Source organism: Ranitomeya imitator, chromosome 1, assembly GCF_032444005.1.
Source record: "Ranitomeya imitator isolate aRanImi1 chromosome 1, aRanImi1.pri, whole genome shotgun sequence".
In the NCBI taxonomy this organism is placed as follows: Eukaryota; Metazoa; Chordata; class Amphibia; order Anura; family Dendrobatidae; genus Ranitomeya; species Ranitomeya imitator.
Window position 1 is genome coordinate 454,156,255 of NC_091282.1, and position 22,525 is coordinate 454,178,779.

A 22,525-nucleotide genomic window follows, 5' to 3' on the forward strand; every position below is an offset into this window, starting at 1 on the left:
CTACCTCTTACATATAGATTTGCCGGAGCCGAATACCGTGTCCCAGCACTGTTGGTTGCAACACACTCATATTTTCCCTGGTCAGCTTCTTCACTCTGCTCAATTTGTAGTGCACCTGTCCAGATATAAAATACACAGCCAAGAAAAAGTCAGATAATGGTCTTTTATGTCTAGATAGCCCCCAATATTCTATTAGTAACACAGAAAACCCTGTATGGGAAGGTCCTTTCAACGTCGATTCTTGTTAAGCGCTACAGATAAAAAGCAATGCAATGGTAAAATAAACATTTCATTTCATTAATCGTTACTATTACATAAGAAAACAAATCACATACAGAACAAGCATTTTTTAATTTACGGAAATACATTTTCAAATTTAATTAAAATGGAAATGAGTGAAACTGCTTCAAGGAAGTATGGCTTTGGAATATAACAAAATATTGTATATTTTGTCATTGTTCAATTTAATATTTTTATCTAAATGATCTTAAGTCATTGTTAAAAAATACAAACTGTAATACAGTTTAGAAAGATTTAAATTTTGGAAAGCCAAAATATTTTACATTTTTGGATAGCCAAATTAAGCAGCCGGAAGAAAAAAGCTGCATGGTTCAAAAAGTAAAAAAAACGAAAAAAAAATGTTTTGTTTTCATTAATTTTCCAAATCAATAAAAATATAGTTTGATTTAATTCAAGAGACGGATCTTCATTTAAGACATGCAGGTTCTAAAGAAAGACAGGTTCATACAACTTACAAGATAAGAAATGTATGCTGGAAAACAAAGAGCAGTTGAATTAGAAAATAAAATGTATAAAACAATGGCTACTGCCAAGACCCGAAGAAGCCAACCAATCACTGCTTGAGGTCCACAGTAGGCCCCTAAGACACCCATCAAAATCCACAGGTGGGATTAGCAGTGTGGTGTCACAAAACCCAAGAAAAAAAAAAAAAGAAAAAAAACAAGAAGAGTAGTAAACATTGAGTCAGTATATTGAAAAACATTACTATAAACATATCACTAAAATAGAAAGTTATAAACCTGATGTTTCCAGCGCCTGGAGAACTGGTGATCCAAAAAGTCAATGAAGAAATTCAAGAATTTTCAGTAAGAGGGAAAACCATTATAGTATGTGAATTTGCAAGAGGAAAATATGAAGTTGGTTTTAAATTTTGCTACAAGAAAAAAAATTGAAAAAAAGAAGAAAAAATAGAAGAACAGTTACAAGACCAAAACCAAAAACATCTCTGAAACACAAGATAAAAAAGTCGCCTCCTGGTTGCCATCTGCATGTCTTCAACTGTTCCCTAGACCAAATGGAATAGGTCCAGAACATGAACAGCTAAGGAAGAAAAAATAATTTTTTTTTTCTCTCCAATCAATCGGACAAAAAAAAAAAAGAAAAAAGAAGAAGAAAAAGAAGAAGAAAAAAAGAGGGACACATGGAAAGCTGTGACTGGGCTTTGGCCAAGAGACCTTGATATGCTTTCTTTGAAGCATATCACAAACTAAAATTGTTGTGTTAAATAAAATAAATAGATGAGTAAGACACATGATCAAATAGTAAAATAATACAAAAAAGATATTTTTTATATGATAAAAAACAGATACAAGTATGATGGAAATACAAAAAGAAAAAGAAAAAAATGAATAAGATACGGTAATTCTGTGACTCTTAGTTCTTAGTCTTACCTCTTATTGGTGTACCACCTGGGTGGATAATATGAATGCAAATAAGATTAAAAAGAAGAATCATTAGTACCAGAAGAAGGAGGCGTAGGATTTGGAAGAAGAGTTAAATCAGATTTACACGATAGAAAAGGATAACAGGAATAAATTGAATAAAGGTGGTAGGTCCTAAGTGCTCTACTGCACATTATGATAAAGAGCCAAGGACCCAAAATGGCACTGAACTCCGCTAACTAGTACAGACATATCAATAAGGAGGGGGGTAGTTATTGTAATATGTATCTTTAAATTTGAGAGGTTGTTTGTACTATTAATAAGAAGTTTAGGGAGTAATGCTCATCTTGACCTAAGAGCTCTGTGAAGGGCATTTGATGACAAACACTGTGGCACAGGTCAAGGTACAACATCTACTTTAGGATCAGTGACGCTAAAGGACATTTCCTTGAGTGAGTATAGGTGTGTACTAGGTTTTCTACAACAACAATTATTTTGTGAGGGTGTGTGCACCACTACGAAGGTCTCGTGACTACACTGGCTGGTAGTAGTAAAATGCATGCCATGCATTTTAGCAGTATTCAGAATACTAGGACTAGTTAAAGAATGGAAACTTGTGGGGGGAAAAAGTGCGCTGGAGATCTAAGCACTTACCAATGGATTCTGTAGATTTAAATACGGAGAGAAGAAAGACAGCATAAATAAAAATGATTATATTCTGTATCTATTGTCACTTTTAAAGATCTATAAATCGGTGAATAAAAATTTTAGACTACGCACTATACACAGGTTTTGCCGACAACAATGAGGTAGGCACTAAACAAGACGGTTAGAACAGCACACAATGCTTCAGAAAGCCAAGAACCAATAATTTATTTGGTTTGTGCTGAATCTTTTAGAAAAAAAATATATATTTGTTGAGACATACATAAAATAAGTTTAAATATTGTTTTCTGTGAAAGTTGCCAGAAAAGTACCGTAATAATGGTACTGCCACCAGTTACACAATAAATATGTTGCCTATAGGCTGGAATTACACACATCCTTTAGAGGTTTTTTTGGTAATTGTTTAAGGGTTTTTTCAAACACTTTGCTGGTAGTCCAGAAGAAAATATTAAGTTCTCTACACATTGCTGTTTTTGTTTGCTGTATTTAATGTTTTCATTCTGGTGGCGCTCTTTTGAAAGCTAGCGTACCTTGCGTTTTTGAGGATTTGATCTTCTCTTAGACATCAATTGTAACAAATACTATACCAAAAGGTTCACTGATTATGTGACTAAAGAGGTATTTTTTGGTGCACTTTCATGGCATTTTTGAATTCATCTGATAAGGGGCCCTTAGTGGTTTGCAAAGAAAGAGGAATGCCATGCACCCAAGAGTCAAAATGGAACCGGGAAAGTACAATTCGGACACAAATGGGAAGCTCGCAATCAGCACAGAATTCCTTACCCTACGTATCAAATCATAATGTTTTATTTTCTTTTCCTATATTTTTAGTTGGGGACCAATGGCCACATTTTATCTTTTTAGTGCATTACTAATTCACCTAACTAATCCAATGGATTTTTATGGTTTGGATATTTTAGTATAAGAAAGATAAATTGGTTGACTGATATATTTTTATGAAATAGCCATCCAGTTTCTGATTTGACTATAATGTCAAAGAAGGGTTGTTGAAATCAAAGAAGAAAGCAAAAAAAAAAATAATATATAGGAATGGATCTTTCGAGTTGCGCATTAAAGCAATAAAATAAATGAAAGGTATTGAGGTACAGTCACAGCAGTGGGGAATGAGAAGTAAACACAAGCTGAGGAACACACACACCAGCACACAAGTAGACTTTGGAATAGGTAATGACTACACCGCAGACATGAAAACACGCCAAATTAGACGAAAGAAAGGAAGTAGGAAGAAAAGTCTTTACCTATAATTAAAGCAAAAAATAAAGTGAGAAAGAAAGAAAAAGCTTTTTGGGTTAGTACCTGTGACACCTTACCTGATCGTAGCTGCTTTATGCGTCCATTACTGTTGCTTGTGTCAACAGGTAGGTAGTCCTTAAACCAAGATATTTCAGGGTCTGGATTTCCACTGGCTGCACATAACATAGTGGCTGTTCGCGTGCGCTCCACCACTTTCAATTGGGGGCCCATGTCAATAGTGGGAAAACCTCGGGGAATCTGATCCTCTAAAAATTATAATAGGATTTAGAAATTAGCATGATTTTGTAACACATGGTATTTCTGATTGCTTGGTATATTATATTATGCAGACTATTACAATAATAAACTGTTTAACCCCTTCAAGACCTTGTCCTTTTCCGTTTTTGCATTCTCGTTTTTTGTTCCCTTCTTTCCCAGAGCCATAACTTTTTTATTTTTCCATCGATATGGCCATGTGAGGGCATTTTTTTGCAGGACAAGTTGCACTTTTGAACAACGTCATTGGTTTTAGCCTGTCGTGTACTAGAAAACGGGGAAAAAATTCCAAGTGTGATGAAATTGCCAAAAAATTGCAATCCCACACTTGTTTTTTGTTTGGCTTTTTTGCTAGGTTCACTTAATGCTCAAACTGACCTGCCATTTTGATTTTTTCGGGTCATTACGAGTTCATAGACACGAAGCATGTCTAGGTTACATTTTATCTAAGTGGTACAAAAAAAAATTCCAAACTTTGCTTAAAAAAAATAAAATTGTGCAATTTTCCAATACCCGTAGCGTCTCCATTTTTCATGATCTGGGGTCAAGTGAGGACTCATTTTTTGCGTGCCGAGCTGGCGTTTTGAACCTCTTTCTGACCTCGGATGGGATAGTACATCCGAGGTCAGATACCGCGCTTTGATGCAGGGTTACTATTCTGACGCATCGCTGACCCCCGATCATGTGACGGGGGTCGGCGATGCACTCATTTCCGGCCCGATGGCCGGAAGCACCAGTAAATGCTGCTGTCAGCGCTAGACAGCAGCATTTAACTAGTTAATAGCGTTGGGTGAATCGCGATTTCACCCACTGCTCTTGCGGGCACATGTCAGCTGTTCAAAACAGCTGACATGTCCCAGATTTGATTCGGGCTCACCTCCGGAGCCCACAGCAAAGAAGGGGATCTAACCTAATACTAATAATACGGCGGAGGTCGGTAAGGGGTTAATATATAGCTGTATATATTCTTTAATGAATCCTTAAGTGCACATTTTCAATAATTACTGTATTTAAAGTTAATATCTTCTATTTTGAATCGCGATTTCACCCACTGCTCTTGCGGGCACATGTCAGCTGTTCAAAACAGCTGACATGTCCCAGATTTGATGTGGGCTCACCTCCGGAGCCCACAGCAAAGCAGGGGATCTAACCTAATACTAATAATACGGCGGAGGTCGGTAAGGGGTTAATATATAGCTGTATATATTCTTTCATGAATCCTTAAGTGCACATTTTCAATAATTACTGTATTTAAAGTTAATATCTTCTATTTCAAATATGGGACAGAGGAAAACAAAGCTGTGTATGCTACTACAACATAATAGTGTACACAGATGTCTTCCTGTCCCCAATTATTGAATAATTTTTGCAATATTGGCATCCCTTCATGTCTACGCTCCTCCATCCCAGCAGGGATGAAGACTTACTCACTGACCAGGCCACCTTGACACTTCCCCTGCTCCAGCTTCTGTGCACCAGGGCCTGCGCACGCCTCACAGGTCTCTGGGCAGTGCGATTAGGGCCCATGCTCTTTCCACTTTTTCCAATCTTTTCAATGCAATTATTAAACCCATGCCACAAAGGATGTAATAAGAAATGCTAGGCAGTTAGGTGTATTTACAGAAAACAAAATGTGGCAGCCAGGTGCAATATAGGTATGGCATCTAGAATTGTCAAACTGAAATAGTAGAACATGAGCAAAAACCAACAAAAATTAAAATGTCTACATTTTTTCCTAAATTTTCAACATACAGTAATCCAAATCCCTCCCCAAAATGACAATGCTAGAAAGGTATATGATCAAAAAGATAGCATCTGCAACAAGGTGCCTATTTGCAGTGTAAAATCTGACTAGTAGGACATGAAAAAAATCAATTTGCGACACAAACTTTGTAAGGTAGACAGCTAAATATCTAGGCTTTAGTGTATATTGTTTTGTGTTAAAAAAAAACTCAGTACAGTCACTGGTTTGAAGCAGTCACTGGCTGACACTGATTTCACTTTTTTTCACCAAAAACTATTGTACAGTCTTGCTTATGCTTTCTAGTGTATTATGAATGAGAAAAATGTGTAATTCTATATCAAATGTGGCAGTACAGATGCCAGCTATACATCAATGATCAATTAAATTGATCAATCTACTCTCCCTCCAACCTCCAAGTGGCTGTCATATACCAACCTGTGGGCCCAGCAACTGCCTTTACTGACCAATTCTTTACCTGGCTTCTTTACTTTGCTTTCACTGACATTCCCACTATCATCATGGGTGACTTCAACATACTACTGATACCTTTCAGTCAGCAGCCTCCAAACTCCTGTTTCTTACTTCATCTTTCGAACTTACTCAGTGGTCCTCCTCAGCCACCCTAACAGACGGACATACATCAGACCTGATCTTCACCCGTCTCTGCTCCCTATCTAACTTTACAGCATCCCCTCTTCCTCTATCTGACCACCATCTACTCACTTTCTCATTTCTGTCATCTTCACTGGTCACACATGTCCAGCAACTAGTGCACCCCTGCAGAAACCTCACACATGTAGACACCCACACACTCTCTGACTATTCTACCAATGGCATACAAATCCTCACTCCACGATACAGAGAGTGCCACTGCTTTCTACAATGCCACTCTCACATCAGCTATTGAAGGGTTCGCCCCTCTCGTGCATTGCAGAGTGCAATGAATCACTAGAGAACCCTTGCACAATAACCTAACTAAAAAGCTTTAGCAAGTGTCCGGGATTGCGGAGCGAAGTTGGAAGAAGACATAATCGCAAGATGATTTCAATCCATTCACACAAGCAACACTCGCATTCAAGTCTGCCTATTCTGCTAAACAGGCCTACTTCACAACAGCCGTATCTTCCTTATCCTACAACCCCAAACAGTTATTCATCACTTTTAACTCCCTCCTATGCCCACCACTGCCCCCTCTGCACTCCTTCATCTCTGCTGAGGACTTTATCAAACACTTCTAAAACAAGATTGTTGAAACAAAATTAGTCTTTTATTGTTTAACCACTACAAAACCTTTGTATACTATACCAATGCCCTTCCTCCATAACCTCCTGTTAGGGCTAGCGGAACGCACCAAATAATTAGAAAGATGGTATAAGGTGCGTTCACAGCCCGGAGTCCACCGTGCAGAGATGGAACCTGCTGCTGAGTAATGACGGACTATATGGTGGTAAAATGTGGATACACACACGGGTTAGCTTCACCCTGTATGAAGGAAGCGAGCCCTGTTGCGTCACAGGGCCGCGGTACCGCACAAAGAGCGCAAGCAAGGAGTCACAGAACTATCTCAAGACTCAGGATTAGAGTTCCTCTACTGGGGTGACTGAGTATAACAGAAATAATAATTTTAATGCACAAGAGTGCGTGCAGTGCCGCTCTGGCGGATTCCACTAACCACCCAGACTTGGGTCAGGAAAGAGCTCTAATAGGGCACAGCGCCACACTGGCGGTCACAGCAATAAGATGCTGTATCGTGTGTTAAGTACTGATAGCTCTGTCGGGCGCTAGACATCCACCATATGCGAGCAGTCAAACACTAGGGAGGGGATGATAAATGAGCGACTTTCACACATCAACACACACGTTTTCAAGTATACACTAGCGCATGGCCGAGCGGCCATGCAAACCTTTTATAGCGGTAGTGCTACAAGACCTTCCAGATGGTCCAATAGGAGCCGCAACAGGACCTGAGCATGTGACCCCCCGACCTCTAATGGGAGGTCATCCCGTGGGCATGCTCAGTATGGGAACAGCAGGACTTAGTCCCAGAAAGACCTGCTCGTTGCTGATCAGTGCTGGCTACAAAGGCAGAGCTTGGAAGGGCAGCAGTAACCAGTTGCACAGTATCAACCTGAGCCAGATGCTGGGACCGACATCTCCGCTGAGCAGGCTCCACTGTGGCTGGAGAAGAATGGGAGACCGCAGATGGAGACCAGAGATGGTTCGAGATTCCCCCTGTGCAGAGGCGGGAACTCAACACCTAACACCTCCCTCTCCAACATCACTGAAGGGGAGCTTAATCGTCTTCTCTCCAAATCACACCTCAACACTTCCATCTCATCTCCTTTCCAACCTCACCACAACACTTATCCCATCCCTAACCCACCTCTTCAACCTATCACTAACTTCTGGTACCCTCCCTTCTGCTTTTAAACATGCCACAATCACGCTTATCCTCAAAAAGCCATCCCTCTACCAGACGGCTATGTCAAGCTATCGCCCCATGTCACTGCTGACATTTGCTTTAAAACTCCTTGAGCAGCATATCAACGTTGAACTTTCCTCACACCACTCATCTTGCTTGCTATTTGATGATCTACAATCTGGTTTCTGTCCCTATCATTCCACTCAAACTGCCCTGATCAAAATAACGACCTACTTACAGCCAAAGCTAACTCTCTATACTCCTAATTCTAGACATGTGCTCTGCCTTTTGACACAGTTGACCACTTCCTTCTACTACAGATCCTCTCTTTCTTTGGCATCAAAGACCTCGCCATAGCCTGGATTTCCTCGTACCTTTCCAAATGCACATTCAGCATCCCACACTTCCACACTACCTCCTCATCCCGCCCTCTCTCTGCTGGAGTCCCTCAAGGCTCTGTCCTAGGACCCTTACTCTTCTCAATCTATACCCACGGCATGGAACAACTCAAAATCTCTAGGCTCCCAGTACCATCTATATGCTGATGACACTCAGATCTACATCTCTGTCCCAGACATCACTTCTATGTTGTCCAGAATCCCAGAGTGTATCAGCCATATTCTCCTTCTTCTCCTTCACTTCCTCAAACTCAATGTGGACAAATCTGAACTCATCATCTTTTCTCCATCTCACGTATCTTCCTTATCTGATCTATGTATCAAAATAAATGACATCACGTTTTCCCCCGTACCAGAAATTCACTGCGTCGGAATAACCCTTGACTCTGCCCTGTCCTTCAAACCGCACATTCAAGCTCTTTCCACCTCCTGTGACCTCCAGATCAAAATATTTCCAGATTCCATCCTTTCCTCAACCCCTAATCTCCTAAAATATATGCCCTCATCTTCTCCTGCCTTCGACTACTGCAACATTCTCTTTTGTGGCCTCTCCTGCTAACACTCTCGCACCTCTCCATTCTGATTTTAAATCTGCTGCCCGAATAATTCATCTCTCTCCTTGCCACTGCTACGCTTCTCTCTTCTGAAAATCTCTTTACTGGCTCCCAATTCCTCATCGTATCCGGTTCAAATTACTAATACTAACCTACAAGGCCATCTATAACTTGTCCCCTCCATATATCTCAGAATTAATCTCCCGATGTCATCCCTCACGCAATCTCATGTCCTATCAAGACCTCCTTCTCTTCTCCACACTTATCTGTTGCTCACCCAATCGCCTCAAAGACTTCTCCCAAATATCCCCCATCCTCTGGAATGTTGTGCTCCAGCACTTCTGGTTACCAAACCACATTCGGATCCTTCAGACAGAATTTGAAAACCAACTTGACCAAGAAGGCTTACAGCCTGCAATGACCCAGCTGCCTCCTCATCACTCCCGGGCTACCGCCTCACCAACACAGGAACAGCTGCAACCCCCCAACCTACTGTATCCCTCCCCACCATTCTGTAGATTGTGAGCCCGCAAGGGCACAGTCGTCTATCCTCTGTACCAGTATATCATTGTTCGTTTACTGTAAGTAATCTGTATTTTGTATGTAACCCCTTCTCATGTACAGCACCATACAATCAATAGTGCGATTTAAATTATAAAAATTATTATTATTAATAATAATAATAAATAATGATAATTATAATAAAATTGACATTGCTATTGGAATTTCTACTTTTTTTTCTCTCTCCATATACAGTGGGTACAGAAAGTATTCAGACCCCTATAAATATTTCACTCTTTGTTTCATTGCAGCCATAAGATAAATTCAAAAAAGTTCATTTTTTTCTCATTAATGTACACACTGCACCCTATCTTGACTGAAAAAAAAAAACAGAAAAGTAGATATTTTGGTCTAAAAAAGAAACTGAAATATCACATGGTCATAAGTATTCAGACCCTTTGCTCAGACACACATATTTAAGTCACATGCTGTCCATTCCTTGTGATCCTCCTTGAGATGGTTCTACTGCTTCATTGGAGTCCAGCTGTGTTTAATTAAACTGATCGGACTTGATTTGGAAAACACACACCTTCTACTATATAATTGTCTAAGGGTCACTTCCATCTTTCTGTCCCGGATAATCAGTGGTCGCGGCCCCTGTCTGTCATGGAATCCAAGTCGCTGATTGGTCGTGGCAAAATGTCCACGACTATTGCCACAACCAATCAGCGACGAGCGCAGTCCGGTGGCAACATGGCCGCTCCTTCCTCCCTGCAGTTAGTGCCCGCTCCATACTCCCCTCCAGTCAGCGCTCACACAGGGTTAATGGCAGCACTAATGGACCGCGTTACACCGTGGTGTAACACACTCCATTAATGCTGCTATTAACCCTGTGTGACCAACTTTTTACTATTGATGCTGCCTGTGCAGCATCAATAGTAAAAAGATCTAATGTTAAAAAAAATAAAATAAATAAAAAATCATCATATTTCTCACTTTCCGGCACCTTTCCGGCTCCTCGAGACGCTCCGGTGACCGGTCCATGCATTCCGATCTCGTGAGATGATGACGTAGCGGTCTCGCAAGACCGCTACGTCATCATCTCGTGAGACCGCAATGCACTCTTGAGACCGGAGCGTGCGAGGAGCGTCGGTAAACGCTTTCTGGATCCAGGGGCCAACGGAAGGTGAGTATATAACTATTTTTTATTTTAATTCTTTTTTTAACAGGGATATGATGCCCACATTGCTATATACTACGAGAGCTGTGCAATATACTGCGTGCACAGGGCAATATACTACGCGGGCTGGGCAATATACTATGCTGGCTATGCAATATACTACGCGCGCTGGGCAATATACTACGCGCGCTGGGCAATATAACACGTGACTGGGCAATATACTACGTGGCTGGGCAATATACTACGTGGCTGGGCAATATACTACGGGGCTGAGCAATATACTATGTGGCTGGGCAACATACTACGTGTTTGGGCAACATACTACGTGGCTGGGCAATATACTACGTGACTGGGCAATATAGTACGTGGCTGGGCAATATATTACGTGGCTGGGCAATATATTACGTGGCTGGGCAATAGAGTACGTGACTGGGCAATATACTACGAGGTTGGGCAATATACTACGTCGCTGGGCAATATACTACGTGGGCTGTGCAATATACAACGTGGACATGCATATTCTAGAATACCCGATGCATTAGAATCGGGCCACAATCTAGTTCTATATAAGACCTCTCAGCTCAAAGTGCAGTTCAGACGAAATGAGAATCATGAGGTCAAAGGAATTGGTCAAAGAGCTCAGAGACAGAATTGTGACAAGGTACACATCTGGTTAAGGTTACCACAGAATTTCTGCAGTACTCAAGGTTCCTAAGAGTACAGTGGCCTCCATAAACCTTAAATGGAAGAAGTTTGGAACCACCAGAAGTCTTCCTAGATCTGGCCGTCCAGCCAAACTAAGCAATCGTAGAAGAAGAGCCTTGGTGAGAGAGGTGAAGAAGAATGTTATGGCTGCCAATCAGGCAACACAGCGTGCAGTAATCAGCGCACATACAGAGATCTGGCAATAACCAAAAACAATAGGACGAGCTCTGAGACGTGGAATCTCTGTAGACTGCAGTACCTGATCTATCCTCACACAACTATAAGCAGCAGTGGATTGCGCCTATCACTACCTATGCAACTCGGCACTGCCTGAGGAGCTGACTAGCCTGAAGATAGAAATACAAGCCTGACTTACCTCAGAGAAATACCCCAAAGGAATAGGCAGCCCCCCACATATAATGACTGTTAGCAAGATGAAAAGACAAACGTAGGAATGAAATAGATTCAGCAAAGTGAGGCCCGATATTCTAGACAGAGCGAGGATAGCAAAGAGAACTATGCAGTCTACAAAAAACCCTAAAACGAAAACCACGCAAAGGGGCAAAAAGACCCACCGTGCCGAACTAACAGCACGGCGGTGCAACCCTTTGCTTCTCAGAGCTTCCAGCAAAAGTTAATAGCAAGCTGGACAGAAAAAACAGAAAACAAACTAGAAGCACTTATCTAGCAGAGCAGCAGGCCCAAGGAAAGATGCAGTAGCTCAGATCCAACACTGGAACATTGACAAGGAGCAAGGAAGACAGACTCAGGTGGAGCTAAATAGCAAGGCAGCCAACGAGCTCACCAAAACACCTGAGGGAGGAAGCCCAGAGACTGCAATACCACTTGTGACCACAGAAGTGAACTCAGCCACAGAATTCACAACAGTACCCCCCCCCTTGAGGAGGGGTCACCGAACCCTCACCAGAACCCCCAGGCCGACCAGGATGAGCCACATGAAAGGCACGAACAAGATCTGGGGCATGGACATCAGAGGCAAAAACCCAGCAATTATCTTCCTGAGCATAACCCTTCCATTTGACAAGATACTGGAGTTTCCGTCTAGAGACACGAGAATCCAAAATCTTCTCCACAATATACTCCAATTCCCCCTCCACCAAAACAGGGGCAGGAGGCTCCACAGATGGAACCATAGGTGCCACGTATCTCCTCAACAACGACCTATGGAATACATTATGTATGGAAAAGGAGTCTGGGAGGGTCAGACGAAAAGACACCGGATTGAGAATCTCAGAAATCCTATACGGACCAATAAAACGAGGTTTAAATTTAGGAGAGGAAACCTTCATAGGAATATGACGAGAAGATAACCAAACCAGATCCCCAACACGAAGTCGGGGTCCCACACGGCGTCTGCGATTAGCGAAAAGCTGAGCCTTCTCCTGGGACAAGGTCAAATTGTCCACTACCTGAGTCCAGATCTGCTGCAACCTGTCCACCACAGAATCCACACCAGGACAGTCCGAAGACTCAACCTGTCCTGAAGAGAAACGAGGATGGAACCCAGAATTGCAGAAAAATGGAGAGACCAAGGTAGCCGAGCTGGCCCGATTATTAAGGGCAAACTCAGCCAACGGCAAAAATGACACCCAATCATCCTGGTCAGCGGAAACAAAACATCTCAGATATGTTTCCAAGGTCTGATTGGTTCATTCGGTCTGGCCATTAGTCTGAGGATGGAAGGCCGAGGAGAAAGATAGGTCAATGCCCATCCTACCACAAAAGGCTCGCCAGAACCTCGAGACAAACTGGGAACCTCTGTCAGAAACAATATTCTCAGGAATGCCATGTAAACGAACCACATGCTGGAAGAACAAAGGCACCAAATCAGAGGAGGAAGGCAATTTAACCAAGGGCACCAGATGGACCATTTTAGAAAAGCGATCACAGACCACCCAAATGACCGACATTTTTTGAGAAACGGGAAGGTCAGAAATGAAATCCATCGAAATATGTGTCCAAGGCCTCTTCGGGACCGGCAAGGGCAAAAGCAACCCACTGGCACGTGAACAGCAGGGCTTAGCCCTAGCACAAATTCCACAGGACTGCACAAAAGCACGCACATCCCGTGACAGAGATGGCCACCAGAAGGATCTAGCAACCAACTCCCTGGTACCAAAGATTCCTGGATGACCGGCCAGCACCGAACAATGAAGTTCAGAGATAACTTTACTAGTCCACCTATCAGGGACGAACAGTTTCTCGGCCGGACAACGATCAGGTTTATTAGCCTGAAATTTCTGCAACACTCTCCGCAAATCAGGGGAGATGGCAGACACAATGACTCCTTCCTTGAGGATACTCGCCGGCTCAGATAACCCCGGAGAGTCGGGCACAAAACTCCTAGACAGAGCATCCGCCTTCACATTTTTAGAGCCCGGAAGGTATGAAATCACAAAATCAAAACGAGCAAAAAATAACGACCAACGGGCCTGTCTAGGATTCAAGCGCTTGGCAGACTCAAGATAAGTAAGGTTCTTATGATCAGTCAATACCACCACGCGATGCTTAGCACCCTCAAGCCAATGACGCCACTCCTCGAATGCCCACTTCATGGCCAGCAACTCTCGGTTGCCCACATCATAATTACGCTCAGCAGCAGAAAATTTCCTGGAAAAGAAAGCACATGGTTTGAACACTGAGCAACCAGAACCTCTCTGTGACAAAACCGCCCCTGCACCAATCTCAGAAGCATCAACCTCGACCTGGAACGGAAGAGAAACATCAGGTTGACACAACACAGGGGCACAGCAAAAACGACGCTTCAACTCCTGAAAAGCTTCCACGGCAGCAGAAGACCAATTAACCAAATCAGCACCCTTCTTGGTCAAATCGGTCAATGGTCTGGCAATGCTAGAAAAATTACAGATGAAGCGACGATAAAAATTAGCAAAGCCCAGGAATTTCTGCAGACTTTTTAGAGATGTCGGCTGAGTCCAATCCTGGATGGCCTGAACCTTAACCGGATCCATCTCGATAGTAGAAGGGGAAAAGATGAACCCCAAAAATGAAACTTTCTGCACACCGAAGAGACACTTTGATCCCTTCACGAACAAGGAATTAGCACGCAGTACCTGGAAAACCATTCTGACTTGCTTCACATGAGACTCCCAATCATCTGAGAAGATCAAAATGTCATCCAAGTAAACAATCAAGAATTTATCCAGATACTCACGGAAAATGTCATGCATAAAAGACTGAAAAACAGATGGAGCATTGGCAAGTCCGAACGGCATCACCAGATACTCAAAATGACCCTCGGGCGTATTAAATGCCGTTTTCCATTCATCTCCCTGCCTGATTCTCACCAGATTATACGCACCACGAAGATCAATCTTAGTAAACCAACTAGCCCCCTTAATCCGAGCAAACAAGTCAGAAATCAATGGCAAGGGATACTGAAACTTAACAGTGATCTTATTAAGAAGGCGGTAATCAATACACGGTCTTAGCGAACCATCCTTCTTGGCTACAAAAAAGAACCCTGCTCCCAATGGTGACGACGATGGGCGAATATGTCCCTTCTCCAGGGACTCCTTCACATAACTGCGCATAGCGGTGTGTTCAGGTACGGACAAATTAAATAAACGACCCTTAGGGAATTTACTACCAGGAATCAAATCGATAGCACAATCACAATTCCTATGCGGAGGTAGGGCATCAGACTTGGACTCTTCAAATACATCCTGAAAGTCCGACAAGAACTCTGGGATGTCAGAAGGAATGGATGACGAAATAGACAAAAATGGAACATCACCATGTACTCCCTGACAACCCCAGCTGGTTACCGACATAGAGTTCCAATCCAATACTGGATTATGGGTTTGTAGCCATGGCAACCCCAACACGACCACATCATGCAAATTATGCAGTACCAGAAAGCGAATAACTTCCTGATGTGCAGGAGCCATGCACATGGTCAGCTGGGCCCAGTACTGAGGCTTATTCTTGGCCAAAGGTGTAGCATCAATTCCTCTCAACGGAATAGGACACCGCAAAGGCTCCAAGAAAAATCCACAACGTTTAGCATAATCCAAATCCATCAGATTCAGGGCAGCGCCTGAATCCACAAACGCCATGACAGAATACGATGACAAAGAGCACATTAAGGTAATGGACAAAAGGAATTTGGACTGTACAGTACCAATAACGGCAGAGCTATCGAACCGCCTAGTGCATTTAGGACAATTAGAAATAGCATGAGTAGAATCACCACAATAGAAACACAGTCTGTTCAGACGTCTGTGTTCTTGCCGTTCTACTTTAGTCATAGTCCTGTCGCACTGCGTAGGCTCAGGTTTACTCTCAGACAATACCGCCAGATGGTGCACAGATTTACGCTCGCGCAAGCGACGACCGATCTGAATGGCCAAGGACATAGACTCATTCAAACCAGCAGGCATAGGAAATCCCACCATTACATCCTTAAGAGCTTCAGAGAGACCCTTTCTGAACAAAGCCGCTAGTGCAGATTCATTCCACAGAGTGAGTACTGACCACTTCCTAAATTTCTGACAATATACTTCTACATCATCCTGACCCTGGCATAAAGCCAGCAGATTTTTCTCAGCCTGATCCACTGAATTAGGCTCATCGTAAAGCAATCCCAGCGCCTGGAAAAATGCATCAACATTACTCAATGCAGAATCTCCTGGTGCAAGAGAAAACGCCCAGTCCTGTGGGTCGCCGCGCAAAAAAGAAATAATAATCAAAACCTGTTGAATAGGATTACCAGAAGAATGAGGTTTCAAGGCCAAAAATAGCTTACAATTATTTCTGAAGCTCAGGAACTTAGTTCTGTCACCAAAAAACAAATCAGGAATCGGAATTCTTGGTTCTAGCATCGATTTCTGATCAATAGTATCTTGAATCTTTTGTACATTTACAACGAGATTATCCATTGAGGAGCACAGAGCCTGAATATCCATGTCCACAGCTGTGTCCTGAAGCACTCTAATGTCTAGGGGAAAAAAAAAGACTGAAGACAGAGCTAAGAAAAAAAAATGATGTCAGGATTTCTTTTTTCCCTCTATTGGGAATCATTGGTGTGGCTCCTTGTACTGTTATGGCTAGCAATCAGGCAACACAGCGTGCAGTAATCAGCTCACATACAGAGATCTGGCAATAACCAAAAACAATAGGACGAGCTCTGAGACGTGGAATCTCTGTAGACTGCAGTACCTGATCTATCCTCACACAACTATAAGCAGCAGTGGATTGCGCCTATCACTACCTATGCAACTCGGCACTGCCTGAGGAGCTGACTAGCCTGAAGATAGAAATACAAGCCTGACTTACCTCAGAGAAATACCCCAAAGGAATAGGCAGCCCCCCACATATAATGACTGTTAGCAAGATGAAAAGACAAACGTAGGAATGAAATAGATTCAGCAAAGTGAGGCCCGATATTCTAGACAGAGCGAGGATAGCAAAGAGAACTATGCAGTCTACAAAAAACCCTAAAACGAAAACCACGCAAAGGGGCAAAAAGACCCACCGTGCCGAACTAACAGCACGGCGGTGCAACCCTTTGCTTCTCAGAGCTTCCAGCAAAAGTTAATAGCAAGCTGGACAGAAAAAACAGAAAACAAACTAGAAGCACTTATCTAGCAGAGCAGCAGGCCCAAGGAAAGATGCAGTAGCTCAGATCCAACACTGGAACATTGACAAGGAGCAAGGAAGACAGACTCAGGTGGAGCTAAATAGCAAGGCAGCCAACGAGCTCACCAAAACACCTGAGGGAGGAAGCCCAGAGACTGCAATACCACTTGTGACCACAGAAGTGAACTCAGCCACAGAATTCACAACAGAAGAACCCCAAGATTATTGTGGCTGGGCTCCAGAGATGCAGTAGGGAGAGTTGAGAAAGTTCCACAAAGTCAACTATCACTGCAGCCCTCCACCAGTCGGGTCTTCATGGCAGAGTGGCCCAACGGAAGCCTCTCCTCAGTGCAAGACATATGAAATCCCACATAGAATTTACTAAAAAAACACATGAAGGACTCCCAGACTATGAAAAATGAGATTCTCTGGTCTGATGAGATGAAGATAGACCTTTTTGGTGATAATTCTAAGCAGTATGTGTGGAGAAAACCAGGCACTGCTCATCCCCGGCCCAATACAATCCCAACAGTAAAACATGGCGGTTGCAGCATCATGCTATGGAGGTGTTTTTTCAGCTGCAGGGACAGGGCAAATGGTTGTCATTGAGGGAAACATGAATGCAGCCAAGTGTAGAGATATCCTGGATGAAAACCTCTTCCAGAGAGCTCTGGACCTCACACTTGGCCGAAGGTTCACCTTCCAACAAGACAATGACCCTAAGCACACAGCTAAAACAACAAAGGAGTGGCTTCAGAACAACTCTGTGACCATTCTTGACTGGCCCAGCCAGTGCCCTGACCTAAACCCAATTGAGCATCTCTGGAGAGACCTGAAAATGGCTGTCCACCATCTTTCACCATTGAACCTGATGGAATGGGAGAGGATCTGCAGGGAAGAATGGCAGAGGATCCCCAAATCCAGGTGTGAAAAACGTGAAAAATCATTCCCAAGAAGACTCATGGCTGTACTAGCTCAAAAGAGTGCTTCTACTCAATACTGAGCAAAGGGTCGAAATACTTATGACCATGTGATATTTCAGTTTTTATTTTTTTAATAAATTTGTAAAAATTACTACATTTCTGTTTTTTTTTTCCAGACAAGATGGGGTGCAGAGTGTACATTAATGATAAAAATGAACTTTTTTGAATTTATGAAATGGCTGCAATGAAACAAAGAGTGAAAAATGTAAAGGGGTTTGAATATTTTCCGTACCCACTGTATATATTGAATCTATGTCATTCAACACTTCCTCTTTCATCTTCTTCAGTGCTGTAATTATACAATGTCAGGAAATTTGAATGGCTTTGTCTTCCTATAGCATCTCTATTGCTGAGCGGCTACCTCTTCCCACTATCCTAAATCACCCTAATAGGCTATTGCATTACCTGCCTCAGATTTTATATAGGCTATGATAGTCCCTACTGAGTGGCTGAGTTATACCAGGTGAATATGATAGCATAGCTGCAAGGCATTATGGAGAAGCTCACGGAGTTGCATCTGAAGTCATGTCAGCCTTCTCCGACTAATGCATTTTTTGCTAAATGCAAAAAAGGAAGTGGGCTTTTTTTTTAATTAATTTGTGTGAATCCAATCACCAATTGACCAAATTAGCTGGGACTTGCGAATTTGTTCAATTTCAGCTTACGGTAAATTTGATTTGCAGCAAATTGATTTGATAAACAGATGTTAACAGAGACCTAGGCCCCATTCCCCAAAGCAGTTTTGACAGAATTGTGGCTAAAAATTGTATTGAAAAGCTGCAAAATTTTGGTGCATCTTGAAATTGCACAATATTTTTTTTTTACTTTTGTCATTTTTACACCAGTTTCTCCAAGCTATGTGGTCAAAGCTTGGTGGGGCTGGGGAATGCCAGGGGCACCGAGGTGCACGCGGTTCGTCAGACACTCATGATTCTTAAAGAGGTGTGCACCTTTTCATGAGTCAGAAGAGTCTTACTCCATCATGCCCCCTAGTCAAGACTAGCGATTTTCCTTGCGACTTCATTCATACAGACATGTAGATACATATGTGCATAAATGTGCGGTGTTATACTGTTTATACATGGTAATACTAAGCATCTGTTTGCTCAGGATACATTGAACTAAAGCAACAAGTGCACTGTTACTTACACAAATATATTTACAACACAAATACATAATAATTTATGGAAAAAAATTCCGAAATATCCGTTATTTTATTTCAAAAGGTAATTAAATTCCATCCTTCCTCTTATGCACAAATAATCTTTGTAAATAGTATTCATTAATTTTTCATGAGAAACATCACAATATAGCAGATTTAAATAGCCGTAGCTGCTTTTGCTTGACAGTTGTGGCGTATTTCCAATGCGGCTGTCAGGTATTTGGCAATAAATCCCAGAATTCAACATAAAAAAGAACAGGTGAACAATACAATTTGTAACTGGGATGATTATCTCATAAACTAGATTTTTTTTTATCTCTGTATGCATTAGCATTTGCCTTGAAATGTAAGAAGCTCAAAATTGTTAAAAGAAAGCAGAGAAAATAGAAGTTTTTTTTTTTTTTTCAAAAATATGACAAGTCCTGTGTCAAAAAGAAACATGGCTGCATTTTTCCAGGAATATTACTCCTGGACCACCCCTTTAAGGCTGGAGTCAGACTAGAGTATGGCATGGGATGCGATATGCTAATGACCCCCGTTTCCTGCTCGAGTGGGAGTTGAGTCTCATGCTACTGTGCTCATCCTCTGGCACAGGTGGGTAGGAGGTGGAGAAAGTAATTTCTCCATCTCCTCTGCTGCCGGCATCGGGGTCTATCGCACTGCACTCGGATGATATCTGAGTGATGTACGTTGTGTCACTCGCACCCGTAGACTTATATGGGCGCGAGTGTGCCGAGTCTCGGCTGAGTGTCGGTGCCAATTGCAGCATGCTGGGATTGTTCTCGCATGCTGATTCGGCATGAGAAAATAATCACAGATATGAACTGCCCCATAGCACTCGGCCATATTGTATGGTAGTGTGACTCCGGCCTAATATCGACAATCATACTGTCCACGCTATAATGACGCCAAGTAACTTGACATAGTAAAACATTGTCTAGTTAAGTAGAAAATAATGAAAGGCTAAGTTGTGAAAAAATGACTGATTTCTGGCTCACAATTTAAATGAAATCTGTCAGCAGGACTTTGCCATGTAATCTGAAGCCAGCAGGAGAAAGGTGCTGAAATACAGAATTCAGCGATGTATCATTTATTAAGCTGTGAGCTGTTGTCAGACTCCGCCCCCCCCTCCTATGATAAGCAGCTCACTGTCTATAGATTATGTACATATAGAGCCTGGTGGGGGCGGGGGAATGTTGAATTTAAATGTCTGGCTCTTTTGCTCACAAGGCAAATATGCTGCCCTATGGAGGAATAGCTTTGGGTTGAAATAGCTTCTGTTCAACAGCTATTGAAAGTGTGTTGCCATGAAACAGTTAAAATATTCAAATATGCCACTTCTCTTATGTAACCAGTTTAGGTGATAACTGTGACCTCTACCATGAACCCAAAACAGTAGCAAGTACAATCGTTTCTATTGCCTAATACTAAAAGGCATAATAAAAAGTTAACCCTAAGCAGAATCTATGGTACAAGGAGGATTTCTTACATTCTGTTCCTATACTGTTGGTGAATTCGCCTTTTCAATATTCCCCAGATATTTCAGTGCATACAGAATATTATAAAATGCAATTCTGAAGACTTCAGGACATATTTCACCATGCACTTATATTCTATTGTCTTTTCCAAGAAACCTCAGCAAACGGTGAATGCCTCTCTATAAAACCCTACTATTATTCTTAGTAGTAGGTTCCATTGGAGAGAGGCAGAGGCAAAACACTATAATTTGGAGTATTACCCTGCCTGTCACTGAGATTACACCATCTTAGCTATCTGAAGTATAGGACAATGTTATTATAAACGAGACTTGATCAATACATTCTGAAGAAGAAAATAACAGCAGTGTGCAATGCGTGCGGATACCAATGAAGGGGCCTTGATTACTGTCATATCTGTATGCCGCAGCGGTAAAATATAGACTACGGCAGATATTACGTGGGTTTCCAGCAGCTGTAGCTGAGGTTTCATAAAAGCCATACATGTGTATGCCCACGCAGGTCAGTTTTCATGATCCAGTCTATGTAGAAAAAGGCGCTGATACTCTACAGTATTGATGATCTCTCCCTGGGTGGGTTTTCGATTGGTTAGGGCACGACATGCATCACCCCACCCATCAGCTGAGATCGGCTCTATCACTAGGAGGATGTGAGAAAGGTACACCGCAGTCTTGTACAGTCCTGCAGATAGACCGCTTTCACACATCCGAAATTTACGGTAGAAGTATGTTAGGACAATGTTAGGACTGTCCTGGGCACATGAGGCCGCTGAGTTTAGGTCAGGAGACCTGTGACCCGGTAGTTGGACCATGAATATCATTCATTTGAAACTGGCCTTAATTTCCCATTCTAGTGGAATTTTTTTCAAGGAAATTGAGCATTTCCTCAACATTATCAGCTAGCAAACATTGAATCTTTAGTTGCCCCTAGCAAAGGTAAAGCCACTATTTATTTATGAAAAGGGGTTGTTTGATATCTATAATACCCTTTAAAAATATCTAACTTTAAAGGGGTTGTCCAGTTTTAGCATGAAAAAAAAATGCGGTGGTATTGAGCAAGGCCACTCTCATCTAGTCGGAATGTGTGCAGGAGCATGCATATCGTATGCTTGCACCCAGTGTCGCCAACAGCAGCGGAGAATCTTGACAGTGCGTGCAATATGCGCTGTGAGAATTCATAAGTCTTCAGTCAGATATAGTGACTACAGACATTCTTGCCCAATCTGGACAACCTTTTTAAGCCCTAACCATGTTTATGATTTGCTTTATTATAACATTTTCTACCATTCTCCTTACACTACTAACCCCTATTTCTGGTTTTTTTTCTCGTTATCTGCAGTTTCAATCATTTTCCGCGATGAAGGAGAAGTGAGAGCATTTTCAGTTTCCACAGTCAAAGTCACTGCTTCTGACAATGCCACCATTTTCTCTGAAATGAGACATTATTAGGGGGCAGTGATAGAAACAAGGTAAGTGAAAGCAGTGCAGCTTCACAGTGTCCTTAACTGCCCTGAAATGAATCATCATCAAGGGGCGGTGTTGGTGCCACTCACCCTGCCTCTATTATTGCCCCATGATGATGATTTGTTTGAGGGCAGTGACAGAAGCTCTGGGGTGGCGCTGCTGTCACTCACCCTGCTTATATCACTGTCCCCTGACGATGTCTCGATTTGGGGAAAATGGCAGTGGTGTCAGAGACAGAGACTAAGATTCTTAGCACAATGTATTCTGGGTAAAGTCTATGTACACCTTTGGACTAATGCTTTAGGCTACGTTCACATTAGCGTTGCGTCGGGCGCAGCCGCGGCGACACATGCGTCCCTATATCTAACATGGGGGCGCATGGACATGCGTTGTCTTGCGTTTTGTGACGCATGCGTC

The 22,525-nt window shown here is 42.4% G+C and overlaps 1 protein-coding gene across 36 annotated transcripts in view; it reads right to left on the reverse strand.

Moving 5' to 3' along the window:
* PTPRD (protein tyrosine phosphatase receptor type D) overlaps positions 1–22,525 on the reverse strand; it is an 878,514-nt gene that overhangs the window by 208,630 nt on the left and 647,359 nt on the right. For 19 of the 36 annotated variants that reach the window (XM_069764541.1, XM_069764792.1, XM_069764809.1 and 16 more), the window contains exons 5-7: positions 3,680–3,868; positions 1,692–1,709; positions 5–115 (exon numbers count right to left, since the gene is read on the reverse strand). In XM_069764541.1, the coding sequence (XP_069620642.1) occupies positions 5–115; positions 1,692–1,709; positions 3,680–3,868 (318 nt within the window). The remainder of the gene's footprint in view (positions 1–4; positions 116–1,691; positions 1,710–3,679; positions 3,869–22,525) is intronic. The other 17 variants (XM_069764828.1, XM_069764762.1, XM_069764753.1 and 14 more) reach the window with 1 other exon arrangement.